Source organism: Mycetomoellerius zeteki, unplaced genomic scaffold (assembly GCF_001594055.1).
Source record: "Mycetomoellerius zeteki isolate Tzet28-1 unplaced genomic scaffold, Tzet1.0 scaffold108, whole genome shotgun sequence".
Taxonomy (NCBI): Eukaryota; Metazoa; Arthropoda; class Insecta; order Hymenoptera; family Formicidae; genus Mycetomoellerius; species Mycetomoellerius zeteki.
In genome coordinates, this window is record NW_017255996.1 from 876,040 (window position 1) to 891,047 (window position 15,008).

At 40.6% G+C, this 15,008-nt stretch overlaps 2 protein-coding genes across 2 annotated transcripts in view; one reads left to right on the forward strand and one right to left on the reverse strand.

The window, feature by feature from the left end:
• The window catches only part of LOC108725356 (uncharacterized), a 16,013-nt gene extending 4,668 nt beyond the window's left edge, over positions 1-11,345 (forward strand). The window contains 2 exon segments of the mRNA XM_018452338.1: positions 7,694-8,694; positions 8,696-11,345. Coding sequence (XP_018307840.1) covers positions 7,694-8,694; positions 8,696-10,862 — 3,168 coding nt within the window. The 3' untranslated portion in view covers positions 10,863-11,345.
• Positions 1-14,854, reverse strand: part of Naa15-16 (N-alpha-acetyltransferase 15/16) — a 42,139-nt gene extending 27,285 nt beyond the window's left edge. Inside the window, exons 1-8 of the mRNA XM_018452352.1 lie at positions 14,654-14,854; positions 13,998-14,345; positions 13,744-13,878; positions 13,522-13,666; positions 13,185-13,442; positions 12,778-13,088; positions 12,133-12,414; positions 11,813-12,026 (exon numbers count right to left, since the gene is read on the reverse strand). Of these exons, the coding sequence (XP_018307854.1) occupies positions 11,813-12,026; positions 12,133-12,414; positions 12,778-13,088; positions 13,185-13,442; positions 13,522-13,666; positions 13,744-13,878; positions 13,998-14,345; positions 14,654-14,710 (1,750 nt within the window). The 5' untranslated portion in view covers positions 14,711-14,854. The remainder of the gene's footprint in view (positions 1-11,812; positions 12,027-12,132; positions 12,415-12,777; positions 13,089-13,184; positions 13,443-13,521; positions 13,667-13,743; positions 13,879-13,997; positions 14,346-14,653) is intronic.
• Between the last annotated feature and the right edge of the window lie 154 nt (positions 14,855-15,008).

Genomic DNA, 15,008 nt, shown 5'->3' on the forward strand with positions numbered 1-15,008 from the left:
CAAGATTTATGGTTCTTATCTATCGTGAAGGTGAACGGTCGAACGAGTTGAAAATGCGCGGCTAACTCGCTGATGAGATTAGCGAAGATGTATTTATTGTACAAATTATTGCGCTACGAAGGTCTGTGGTCGTTCTGCGAGCTTTACCACGCGGTTTAACCTGTTTCTTTGAATTTTTCGCTGATCGAGTTCGGTTGCCTCAAAGCGTGAAGGCCGCTGCAACTCGAAAAGAATTCTTCGAAGAATATTACGATAAAAAATCGAGAACACCTGATGGATTCCTGATAAGAGTTTCGATCAAGTAATTTTCTCTTATGTCCACTTTTATCAAATTAATTTTAATCTCGATTTAACCAATTTTTTACTTTCTTCTAGTTCTAAAAATTAGAAAACGAATAAATTAGACCAAGATTGAAGTTAATTAATTAATTTAATTAATTGGTAGAAATCGAGAGACATCAAAAGTGTAAAGATGAAAAACGGGAATTTTCAAGAATTTATCCGAGAGTTGATGATTAATATTTTTATCTTGCGTAATAATTCCTTGTTGTGCAAAATAACAAAATCTTTGACAAGATTATGTAATTTATATAAAATTCGATATTATCGAATACTTAAGAAATGTGTTTAATATACGGGAAAAGCTATTTATACATTCCATCACTAGTACACATTTACATATCGTAAGATTGCTGAAATGAAATCAGTCCGTCAATAAGAGAACTAGTCAGTTTATATAATGTTCATGTTTAAATATTCGGAATTGCTAATAACGGTAAAATACACGATATTTGTCATTCTGTTTGCACTTTCTGTTGATAAACGGAAACGGAATTTATTCGCGACGAGATACTCGGTCGTCGACTCAGAGGAGTTTCTCCGTATCGAGAAAAAAAAATTTCGGTCGCGAGTATGCGCCGCGTTAAGATTATATCGGTACGCGAACTGCGAGAGTCATCTCAAGAGCGAGTTTATCGTGAGATGCGATTGATGCTGTAACTCGCCGTGAGAGAAGTGCCCCGGGATGAACGAGACGAGCTGATTATGCAAGCGCGCGGGCTGCCTCGGCGGAGCAAGCCGGTCAATGCCAAGGTGTTCCACTTCGAGTGCTGCTCTTCCCTGTCATTCCGACGACACCGATCTCGCGGACTTCTGAGCTATGAGGTCGGGAGATTCATCTCACACGTGATGCGCGTGATGAACTGTCATATCATATTACGACGAATATTACGTGATGTAGCGAATTCATAGGACATGTTTTCCACTGTGATGGGTTAATCCCCGCGTGTGAGACGGATGATTAAATTAGAAATACAACGATGGCATACAAATGTATGTACGGAAGAATATTAGATGTATAAACAATAATAAATTTATATATAATTTTATATAAGTTATATATTTTTATATAAATATATAATTCTTTTTATAATTAGGTATATATAAAAATTATATATTTGTATATAATTCTTTTATATAAAAATACATAATTTTATATATAATTATACATAATTTATATATCCCTAATAATGAACGATGTGAATAAAGAATCCTTACAGAGAGAAAAAATTTGCTATAAACGTAAAAGGAATTATAAAATTTAACTGTCAAATTTATTTGCTGTTTACAGCAAACAAATTTGCATATTTGATAAATATTTTGCATTTTTTGCAAATAATTTTTATAGTGAGTACAAAAAAGAATAAATATTTGTTACATTTGCAAATAATTTGCGATCCTTACATGTGCAAATAAATTTGCTGTCACAGCATCGGATTAGTGTTCAAAGCAAATTTTTTCTCTCTGTGCTATATTATACATGTAAACCTACAGATATTTTTGCTGAAAATATTTAATAATATATTCAATAATAATTTAACAATTTCAAGAATTTAATCATTTCTATTAAAATTACTGCAATTGGTTGTTAAAACAAGATACAGAAGAGAAATTAGTTTCACCTTTCACATTCGTGCTCAATAAAAGAAAAATTACATCAAAGATGTCAAAAATTCATGCATGTCTGAATTGCCCTAGAGATATAGGAAAGCATGCATGTAAAATCTATATACAACAGAAAGCAATGTTTCAAACGTGTTAATTTAATTTGATTCACTAGTACTCGTTCACGAGTACTCGTAGCCCGAAGCGGTGCATTAATATATAGCAGCAAGTGCAGCATACCATCGAGTGTCTAGGTAAAGCGGATATTCTGACTTATCTTTGTATCTGAAAGCGATAGGGATAATTCCCTATAACACCGGGACACCTCACACATTCATGTTTTAGCTTTCTCCTGTTTTATCGCTCTTACGCAAACATTCAGATCCGTAAGAAATGTAACAAATTATATGTTCGGAAATAATGTACTATAACAACGCGGCAGAGATTGAGTTTAACATCAAAAATAGAATGGTTATAAATTGTTAATTAAGGGTTATTAAATAAAGATACGCTGGAACGAGAAGTGCATCGCGGCCAGGACGCCGTTTATAGTAGATTATCGATTTCCTGTGACCGATGGTATGATGGGTCACTTTCGAGTGTACGTACCCCAAAGTTTCTACACACGGCTGTAAAATCGTTACGACGCGCCGAAAGTCAAGCCGCAACGAGGAATTAATGCTGCTCAGCGAGCACAACGCGAAACAAAAAGGAAAGTAGTTGAAAGTGTAAATTCAATTGGATAACGGTAGATCTTACGTGGTGTCTGGCGTGTCCACGTACACCAGTAATTGTATGACTTCACTGTACTTGCTCGGCAGGATAAGCGAATCAGGAATCACAAAAATCGATAAGATTTTTGAACCAATTAAATTCTCCAAATAACACGATCTATATATTTTCAATAACGATATAAATAGATATTCTCCAGCTTAAATGATACCATAACTGCTAATCACGTTACGATTGCGATACACGATCGGCCTGACAAAACGAACGATATCAATTTGATGAATCAACATGAAGCTGTTTTGCAAAGATCTCGTTCCGCCAGACCAGCCTTTCACTCTCGCGGAACTAGTTCGATGGCTCAATGCCGTTTTATCTTAACCGTGGGACGCCTTTGATGGCCCAGATTCAAGGTCGACTTCCGTTATATTTCGGGATATCGGTGTAACCGAGAAATTGCTTTCGAACTGATTTAACTTGCATATGCTGACGCTATCAGCAACGATAAATACAAAACATTTTAACGAGAATAATCAATATATTGTAATGTGAAAGCAAATATACGAGATACACAAGAAAAGGGTGGTAATAATAATTAGGCTTAGATGATAGTTATTGAAACTTGATAAAATAATTTCAATTAAATGTTCATTTAATGTAACTAAAACTAATCAAACTGACCTAACTTTTCTAATTATTACCAAACAATTGGTTATTATTATTATATTTGGTAATATTTACTAAAAAAATACGCATCAATACGCTAAATAAAATACATTTAGTAGCTATTACCAGACTTTTTTCGGTATAATACAAAACGCAGTGAATATGAATACGTAAATTGTGACAAATACAATGATAATAATGCGGTAAATTTTATAGATTAAAAAAGAGGTTTCTATAATCATTTCAGGAAGAAAATAACTCTTCTCTTCGAGTTTCCAAGTAAAGCTTTACAAGAATTATAATTGTTACGCCACGTCTATCTTGAAACTAGTTTCCAACTTTTTCCAATTTGGCAAGTGAGATCGAAGCGATCTGCTGTCGGTCGTAACGGCAAAGTCTAGTCTTGAAGGTTTTCTAGAGCAAACCTCGATGTAACGAGGCAACGTAACGGCACCTGCCAGCGGGAATCGCGGCTATCTTGCATCACGTCTCGAAAAATCCTTCGACTTTCGTTTTACGGAACCGACCACTTCCATTTTGGCGACGTTTACGGTCGGTCTATTTTGCAATATATATCTCAATCGTTGCGCGCTTTGTGTGGGAATTGTACGAAATGCGCGGGACGAAGGAACGAAGCGATTATTCGAGTTCTCGCAACTCGAGCGGCCAACAAAGCTCGCACATTAATAGCTCAGATCAGATCCGGGCGTCAAAAGTCGACGGAAACGATTCAAGATCGCAATTTCGGCAAATGATCCGAGAACTGCCCATTCAACGAACTCTATTAGCTGAGACTCGCGTGTTGCGCAGACAAAAATGGACAGCGAAGTGGTATCGGTTTGATTTATGAGTAGTTTATTGCTGTGCACAAGAAGGTTTTGTTACCGGATGGTTAGGCAATCGCGCGGATAATCCGAGCAAATGCGCGGCGCGATTCTTTCGCCGTTCGTCACGTGAGTATCGCCCTGAAAAGTAAGCAAAATCAGACCAGTACCGATTGTCGACAGAAAGTGAAAGGCGCCGCGACATTACGCGCTCATTGTACCTCTTTCGAAGTTACGTGTCCTCACCCGCGAGGACTGTCGTGCATAAAACACCCCCGAGTAATCAGCGACGCTGAAATAATGCCAGACACGAAGCAACGATCTAATTACGATCGTTAATCGTACGAACCAGCCGCGACTTCCTCCTTTCCACCGGCGCGGCGAAGCCGCCGTACCGCTACCGCTTGGAAATGGCTCCACCTTCCCCGACGAACGTCCTTGGTGGGTCCAGTACCCCGGGAGAGGGTGATGAAAATCCGCCAGTCACGTGTATCATGCCGGTTCGAGCGGTTGTACCGCGGTTCCGTCGAGGCCCGCGACGCGCGCGTTTCTCTAATCTCCATCAATAAAAATACCGAAAATACGCGACTATTTATCAACGTGTAAAAATCAACCAGCGTATACTTCGCTGAACGTTAATTAGAGGATACGCACTTGAACGTGAGAAAATCGCCTTACGTGATTTATCTGCAACATCGGGATCGCGCGAATGCAATCGAGAACCGGTCCTGTCAGTAAAACGCAAATCGAGAGGTGCGATTTTCTTGTAAAGTAGAACACATCAATCGTTCATAGTGTTGTGGGTAGTGTCGGTTAAATGTCGGAAAGTGAGTATGCTAAGTTGTAGAATAAGCCCGTTGGTGAGTGCACAATGGAGATATCCGCGGTCGATCTGACTTATCGAAGCGCGACGGAGAACGCAAAGATGATTTCACAAAGAAAATTCATATCGTAACTTACGCGTGTGAAATTTGCGTTTGCTGTTTGATATTTTAATTTAATTGAAAATATTGAATTTATTGATATTCCAATTTAATTGAAGATATAATCTGAATAATTCAAAATATTTATTAAGAATTAATGACGATTCTTACGGAACAGTTTGACAATTAATGATTTTAACGAGTGCCTATTGACAATTAATAATGATTCTTACGGAATAATTGGTGATTATAAGATATACTCGTGGCAAGTTTACGGAGGTATCACAAACGTTGATACGTGCAATTCTCGCGATAAATCACGCGGTGTATCCTCAGGTGTTAAGGACGTGTTGATGACTTCGAGCACGTGCATCAGTGATCGAGTGTTTCACATTGATTTTTCTTGCGCGCGAATAAACGTCAGTGTTCCGTCACGTAGCACGCGTAGATTAAGTAGTTACTTGCGCGGAGAAATCGAGTGCACTCACGTAAGGCGTTTTATGTCTCCATCGTTGGACTGGTCACCTTGCAGGTTTTCCGAAGAAGCGCATTATCGCATGTAGCGGTTCAATTACAGCAATTCAACGACATACCAGAAATCCTAGTAAAGTTTGTCATACCGTTCCGGATGTACAAAGAAAGGTACACTTTAATACCGCATTCATTAAACGTAATTTGAAATCAACTGTAGAGCATGCATTTTAAAAAGCTATGGAAATCGTAAAAATTGAAATAAAAAAACATTGCACGGAAAAAACAATTTTAATGAAGTATTTAAAAATTTAGATACATACAGATAAAAAATGATTTTGTTCGATCATAAAATTATTACATAGAATGTTTAAATGTTGATAATATTGCAAAAAATTTTAATTTTCCAACAATAAGTTTAAGCGTTTTACATAATTATTTTAATAATTCAACGATATCATTTTCAGATCTGTATCCATACTTAAATTTTTAGATACTTCAGCGGTTCTTTTCGAGTGATAAACACGATTGATACTTAAATTCACGGTATTGATGTTCGATTATGCAATTTATGATTTTATTATGTACGCGATATTTTAATATAAATGTATACTGCTTGCATCATGTTATTTATATAACGACTTTCTATTTATAGTGACAGTGAAGTGAGCAATTAATGTATCAAAATAAGCGTAGGACGCATCCTTGGATCGCGGATAAACGAAACGAAGGAAGCTAGGAGCTTTCGGAAAAAATATTGAAGAGATAGGCGAAGTGCGACGTCCGCGGGCCTGTCGGAAGCGCATTATCGTGTTGCTCGCGCTGGCGTTACTTCCGCAAACTTACACGAGCCGCGCGTTGCAGCAACACGCTCGTGCGATGGTTAATGCATCGGCGTATGCCTACAGGAAACCTACCTACGTTGTTCGCACCGGTTCGTTACTCAGTCGCGAGTCATTACGAGTCGGCTGGTACTCCAGTGACCCGTGAATGTTTGTCGAACGTTCACCGGTCTATTCGCCAGGGAAAGGCGTGGCAGCCCCCTCAATATCGCATTCTCGATATCACCGCAATCCCGAGTGGTGGAATTAACGAATTCTCCGAATGTACGAGTATAGGTCTCGAGAGATCAACCACCGATACGTAGAAGATTGGCGATTCGCAAAAATTGTTCTTTTCTCACGATACTCGCGCTGAAATGTTAAAATGTCATTCCGGGAGATGGAATCATTCGATATTTACGTTTTCTTTTTTTTTTTTATTTAATATTCGTTTCCTTTTTTCATATTCTCTCAAATACCACGACTATTCATAAAACCGAACACAGTTGAAAATACTTCAGAGATTTACTGCGGCACAATTTGTAAAATGGTAATAGGAGCAAGAACCATTAGTAGCGTATCTCTGTTACCGCAAGACTAAATTGCGGGGCAGCAATTCGCAGGGTCTGGCTAGGATGCGAATAAACATACGCTTTGTTCGTAACTTAGTATTTAATTGGCGTCGTTGCGCAATTAGATCCTTGACATACGCTAGAAACCGCGTGCTACGTCTACCGACGTCTATGAATGTAATTCCGGTCATTGTGAATAATAAACTGTTTTATATACTGCGCAACGCAACGTCTTTTACTGACCTATTAAACGCAGAAATCATTTCACGCAGCATGAAAAATAAAGCGTACGATTTAATTACGTATCTAGCTCCTAGGTACATAGAAAATTGCGTATCAGTTTATACTTTCCCAGTTTATACCTTCCCTGTCTCTTGTGCGAAATAAAAATAACTGTTTTTTTATCGCGGGATAAAAATATCATTTTCTGATCGTATTACGAAAATACAATCACGAAACTAATTATCCGAACAGTGCGCCATTATATCGATGATTTCTTCAAACCAGTTGTCCAGATGTTAAAAACTATGATTTTATGCACATATTGCGGCATTGGCAGTCTCACAATTAGCTAAACGTAAATAAGTATAAATTATTAGTGTAAAATCACAATGCTTAACACCCGGATAATGTGAAGAAATTATCGGTATAATGACTGTCCAAACAATTAGTTTCATACCTGTACATACAATGTAACAAATTTGGGATCAGAAATGAATAACATAAACATCGTCTATTTTCAGATGACGCATCTCGCATTGTCTCCGTGGAGGCTGTCACTAGTTCTAACACTGATAGCGACATGCGCGATCATAACAGAATCGTCAATGATCAGGGAAAGAAGGCACATTGAGGACTCTAGTCATCGATCGGGCAAGGAACACACATCCTACAGTCAGAGCACCAGATTGTCGAGCAGCACGTCACCCAACAAGATCACCGCGGAACCCGGAAGAAAAGTGTCTCACCATCTGATCGGGGGTCACCTGAAAGTTGATACGAAGCTCCGTGAAAACGGCGAGTCGCTGTGGGACGATGGAATTCTCATGTCGGCAGCCGGTAGCGGCAAGGAGGGGAAAAGTAATCGCGGCGGCGACGGTGGTGGCAGCGACGACGAGGACGGGAAAAAAACACTCTCCCAGCAGGTCAAGGAGGGCAAGTACGGTCTCATACAGAACGAGATTTACGGCAATCGCCCGAAACGACCCGGCATCATCAGCTACCTCGGCAATCCTGAAGTGCCCAAGGACACGATCGACAATCTGGGTGGCCTCGACGAGGACGAGATCTGGCTGGCCGAGAATCATGTGCTGGTACTGAGAGGTGGGAAATTTCCTGAACATGAACAGGAAGGCGGCCAGCAGCAGAGCGGCGATGGCGAGCAGCCGAAATGGCCGCCCATCGATGATTACAAGGCGCCCAAACGGCAGGTCAAGATACCACCGAAGCCGAAGGTACCGCCACCCTTTCCGGTACAACTCACGGAGGGGGGACCGGTACAGATCATTGGTCCAAACGGCACCGTGGAGGAGATTAGCAACAGCACCCTCGACTACAACAAGAATCCTCTCTACACGAAGGGATTATTACCAGGAGAGGATTCGTTCTTCTCAATCGCTCCGAACGGCACGGTATTCACTCCAGATTTCGGTCCCCCAAGAAACTTCTCCGTCGAGGAGAAATCGTTTAGGGGTAACAATGATCAGAAGGGAATAAAACCGGAACTTCCTTATCCGCCGCCTGGCGATGCCACCACCAGGTAATCAGTCGGATTATGATGAGGAGGATCAGTCCATCTACTATCCGCCGCCGTACAGTTTCTATTATCCACAAGATAATACGACCGCTGTGCCGCCAGGCCCCCTGGTGCCTGGCATCATACTGCCCCCGCCGCCGGATTTCTTCTCTGCTCTGGACGACAAGAAAACTACCACGAAAAAGTACACAAAGCGACCGACGACCACTTCCTCGCCGGAAACACGCCCAACGTATTTGCCACCGAGGAAGTTTACGACTAAACAGAACAAGGCCTCGTCCATCTCGCCGAGTTTGGTAACCAAGACAAGTACTACTTCATCGACCTCCACGAAAGTATCCTTCGGTCGTACGACGGCGAAGAATGCAACAAACACATTTAAATCTAAGAAGATTACACCTAGCGTGGGAGTCACAACGTCGGCGCCTGGGAAACCGCACACTCTCGAAAATACCGAGATATATACTATCAGCCCCGTAATCGGAAATCAAGTGTCCGAGGCGACGACCCAGCAGAAAGACTGGTCCACTCTGGTCACGAGCAAGATTCCGGTTCTCGCGTATTATCCGTCGACCACGCAGTCGTCGCTGGAGCGACCGGTGGAAGTCACACCGGCCTCCATAAAGACCATTATCACCACTAGTCAGCCCGGTCGATCTGCCAACCATGCGTCTTATTACTTCTATGAGGAATCGACCGATGAGAATTCGGATGTCACGGAGAAACCGTCGCCTGTTTATTACGAAACCACGACGAAATCGCCGTACTACAATGTCGAGACGTCGCGATCTGAGCAGAAGAAGAACTATTATGAGACGATCCCGTCGGTCTCAAAGGATTACAAGGTGAAGCTCATTGATAACATCGTGAAGAATTCGCAGACGTTCCAGTATACCGATAGCTCGGAGACCACGTCAGCGAAATTCGACGCCAGCTCGTCTCGGGATCAGGGCCAACGTATGTTAGCCGATCAACCGCCCATTTACTATCAGTCTGTTCCTGCACGTCCGGTACAGACGTATTACACGACTCCGAAGCCACAAACGTACTATCGACAGACAACGAAGCCTAAACCAATCTATCAGTACAGCTTTCAGATAGCGGATTACTCAAAACTCGGTAATCAGAGATCGCCGTATCATAGAGAGCAGCAGCAGCAACAGCAGCAACAAGACACGTCAGTATACAACGAGTATCAGGACATCAAGACTGGTAATCGGCAATACGACTACGAAGACATCGATTCCCCATCGAGACATCAATCACGAAAACAAGTATCATACAAGACGCAACATCCGGTTTATTCCACGAGTACCTCCTATCCGATCGTAGATACGACACCCAATCCGCAATACGCGTATTTCACGCAGCAGGACGAGAAGCTATTGGACGACGTTACGAAAGAGTATTTCACGATCTTTGGTAAGAAATTACCGGACACGCGGATATCGACCACGACTCCGATCTATGGGAAATCGAGCAGCGTCACGGAGAAACCTGACCATAACGCGAATGCTTACGTGCCGAATGTTTACAAGACCGGTCGACCGGTAACTTACAACACGCTCAACGTCAAAGTGCGCTATGGGGATCAGTCGAACCGACCCTATTCCCTCAAGGACGACACTCTCGTCAACTACCGGCGGCCCTTGCCGCCGATCAATCCGGACAGCGAGTTCGTCGAGATAATTGATCCTAAACATCGGCCGAAGCAGCCGTCGTCGTTACCGAACTACGAGTTACAAACGGGAAACTATCGATTGCAAAATCAGGGAGTACAACAGCCGACCCCTCGTTACAGGTTGCGAGGCACGATACAGCCGGCTAATAGACACACCAACAATTTCGTGCCTTTCTCCGAGTCTCGGGAGGAGCTGGAGAACGTTCAGGAACCTGTGTCGCTGTTGGACGACATAGAGGTCAACTATAGGAATCCGCGTCCCCCCATAAATCCCGATGCCGAATTCATCGATCCCATCACGGTGCAGGACAATCACTCGGATAACCCGAATGCGTACTTCGCGTATCGACTACCCGGCGACGTTGGCCACTTTTACTTCCTGACGCCGCAGGCGATCACGCAACGGCAGGACCAGAATAGTGGATATGTCTATCCGAAGCCCAGGGGGCCAAGATTACGAAGGCGGTCGGGATAACGTGAACGCGCGTATCCAACGGCAGTCGCGCGCAATGCCATAATCTCGCGGATGTCCAGCGCGCGAAGTGATCGCGCATCGCCTGTGTGCGTGTCGGCCGCACACATACATACGCGTATTATTAATATATTTATTGTACTTGTAAATACGAATTGATTAAGTTAGATAATTATAGCTACGTTGTTTTACGATAAACGCGTAATTTATTATGCAACCTGACTCCCCCGTTTTAGAGTAATAGTTGTGCGATCGTATTCGCTTGTATACGATTTGTAATACCTATGCGCCTCGTCATCGCATATTTGCACATTATCTGTGATTAATGGGATTATACGTGTACATATAACATAATTACTTATTGTCTATTGTACGCGCTTTGACAGATTGTACCGTTGTCTCACGAATCTTTTTCCTAAGTTTTTCTCTATATGCGGAATGTAAAGTTGAATAAAACGTAAAATATATATGAAATAACAAATATTGATGCAAATCTCTCTCTCTCTCTCTCTCTCTCTCTCTCTGTCTGCTGTAATTTGAGTTTTAAATCTTTTATACGGATTAATGTAATTATTTATCTATCTTTTTTCCGTCAATATCGTATTAAATGTAATTGACATTATTTGTAATTTTTAATATAAAATATTTTTCAAATAATATTGTACAAATATACCAACAAAGATCACATTATGCATGTAATTGCAATGTAATCAATTTAATTGAAGAATTTTATATATACATGTCTCTTTAAATAAGTCTTAACATTTGAACAGCCAGTACTTGCGGTACTGTGAACATCCCACCTAAAAACCTACCCACTTAAAAATTGAATTAAATTTAAATTTTGTGACATAGTCTGTATGGCGTTTAATTGGATTCAGATTAAAAATTTATAAAAGATATACTATGCATGGCTGTTTAAAAGGATTATTCTGATAAATAGCAGTACTCACCAGTGTCGATTTCTTGCGTTTGCGCTGGATCTGGCAAAGGATAATCGTGTAGTCGCAAATAAACCTCCATTGCACATTTCGCTGCTTTAAAGTAGAATGGGTGAGCTCGGAGAACGTCTTCTAGCCTTAGGAGACCCACATAAGATCTCAACGTCATTTTCCGCATACAATATGTATGAAAGTCGAATTGGTCCTCTATGATTTCCGAAAAATGCTGCAAATAATCATGATAAGAGATATAACATATACATCTTAAGTTGAATACGCGCGCGCATATACACACAATATATATTACAATAGTATAATATACTACTACTTACCCTATCAACTTCGTGACATTTTTTCAATGCTTCTCCATATTTTCCAAGACGTTTGTACGCGTTGGCCGCTTCCGTTTGAATCCACATGCATTGCATTTCGTTCAAATTTTCCATAGCTAAAACTCCTTCCCTTGTGAATTTCCCACATGTCTCCTCCGCCTCTTTAATAAGATTCGCACGGAGCATGTACTTGGCACATTTAGAGTTAATATATCGGTCAGCTGTGTCTAACCCCTGCGCCTCATCCAGCCACTTATAAGCTTCTTGAACATTACCCGCGTGCTATTAACATACAAAATTCTATTTAGATCACATATATCTTCCACATTATTCTTTAGAGTAAATATAATCTCATATGTATGATTTTTCACCTCGCATATATAATATTATTTGAGTGGAAAAATATTCCATTCAATAAAAACAAGTATCCGAAATATGAATTTAATTCAAAGTTATTATGGATAAATAATAACAATAGAATAGCAATATTACGTTCTCTTCAAAAAATTTTCAAACACAATAACAAGTTTTAAAAACAAACTTAATCCTCATAATCCTTTCCCATAAAAATTCCTATTATAATAAAGCCAGAGAATACTATAGTTCTTCAAGGCTTGTAACGCTACAAAGTATGTAAGATCCTACCTTATAAATGCGTCCTTTGGTAACAAAAAGTTCTATAAGCGTAGGAGTATGATCTATGGCAGCGTCAATCTCAATCAATGCCTTTTCCGTTTGACCGAGGTAATCGTAATGTTGCGCTAGGTAATAATAAGTCCACAATAATGCGGATGCTGGTTCTCGTGGATTATCTTTTTCTTGATCGCTAAAGTGGTCGTGAAGTTTTAATGCCTCCTTGTATTGCACAAGTAGAGATGATATGATTTCGACCTTTTCCTTATCAGTGTATAATGAACGAAGATTCACAAATAACGGTGGTACACCTTTATGAAGCCCTAAAAAGAAATAAATCCAATTAAATACATGAAATTATAAAAATATCATTTGAATAAATTGCGTGTGCAAAAAAATTTTCTCTGTAAAAAATTTACCTTTTCGTAAATATCGATCAACTAAGACTTTAAATTCATCTCCTGTCGCATAATTGAGTTGCAAACGGCGCGGTGCTAATGCTCGAGGAAAGAGTTCTTCGTATCTTTGAAGCATTTGCAACGTTTCGCTTGGTGAAGAGTGTCTTTCAGCCTCTGCTAGCCTAGTGTAATATGTTGTGTTTTCAGGATTAATATCTAATAGCTCCTTGTAAACTTGTTCCGCTTCTGCATACTGTTTCAGTTGAAGTCTTAGTTTACCTAGAGAACGATTCAAGAAATATTAAAGAAATATTCAAGTGCTAAAAGTACGATTTGATTAATCACGTTACATACTTACCATAAGTTTCTTTGACAGTAACCTTGTCACAAATTTGATCACTATACTTGTCTAAATGTTTTAACGCCTGTTCACATTCTCCCGATTCCTGAATGACCATATTTTGATATAATAACAACTCACTATGTTCATAATCATAACAAATCTGTGAATATAATAAATATTTTTATTACACAATATTTTTATTTCTATATAAAGAATCTTTATGTATAAATAACGTACCATTGGAGAATTTCGAAAAGTATCTAAAATTTTCAATGCCATCTCATAATCTCTCAACAAATGATATGAAATAGCAAATCCGATCCAAGAAGCTCGTTGAGTAGGACGTAACATAAACAACTGATATCTGGTATCCTATGAAAAATCAATATAAATTTGTAAATATATAATTAAAATATATTGTAGCTTTGGAATATGATGCATATGTGACAAAATAAGAGCTTGCAATAAAAGAGATGATGTTAAATATTTACCTTATAACCTTCCAGATCTCGCATCTGGATTTGTAGCAATGACAAATCCCTAAGGATTTGAATATTATCTTTGTCCCACTTGAGCGCGTTTCTGTAACATTTGATAGCCTCATCATACTTCTTGTCGGAACGCTGCAAAAGACCGTAAACATGCCAGCAAACATGGGACTGTAGGTCATTCCTGAGGCCACGGCGCACATGATCGTAGGCTTCTTCCTTACGGCCCAGACAGTTGAGAGTGAGACCCTTCATCGCCAAGGTCTCCCCATGTTCGCTGAACTTGGGATTTGACAGGATCTGTTTTGCAAACTTCAGCCCATTTTTGTATTGTTTGTGTTCGTAGCATCTCTGCAAGAGAACATATACCATGAAGATGCATTTGTAGGCATTTGTAGGGTTAGGTAGGAGGGGGAGTTCGGTGGGTTTTGTCTTGCATTCGCGCGAGGATCGACGATGCCGATCGTCGCGGAGTGTCACCGGACGAGAGGGGTTTTCATGCATAACGTCAAGCAAGCGGTTGCGTTACGCGTTCGCCAGTGACCTTTTGCCGTTTTACTCCCCCGAGGAAATGCTTTATCATTAGAGCACGGCGAATGCACTCTGCTTGCCGGAGAGTGGGGTCCAAAACAAGAGTATTTTGATCGGCTGTTACTCACCAGGATCCGCTTGAACAGGGCATTTTCTTTGGGTGGCAACGGGTTGCTGGAGGGCATTTTTGTATAACTACAAAAATAGGGGGCCTTTTCCACCCGGTAAACTCAATTTTTACCACAAAACCTCGTGGCCACAAACGAAGAAGTCGATCCTCGATCACGTGATCATCCGCGACAATGCTGTTCCGCCGGAAGCGTTGCTGCCACGGTACCGCACGGTTTAAGCGGCGGTTACGCATCAATCGATCCTCAATCGAGTTCGAGAAGATGGAGCGCATTCAACGAACTCAACAGTTGAGTGATGCTGGAGTCTCATGATGCTGGATTCACACTGCATCCGATTTTCGTCGTACGACGC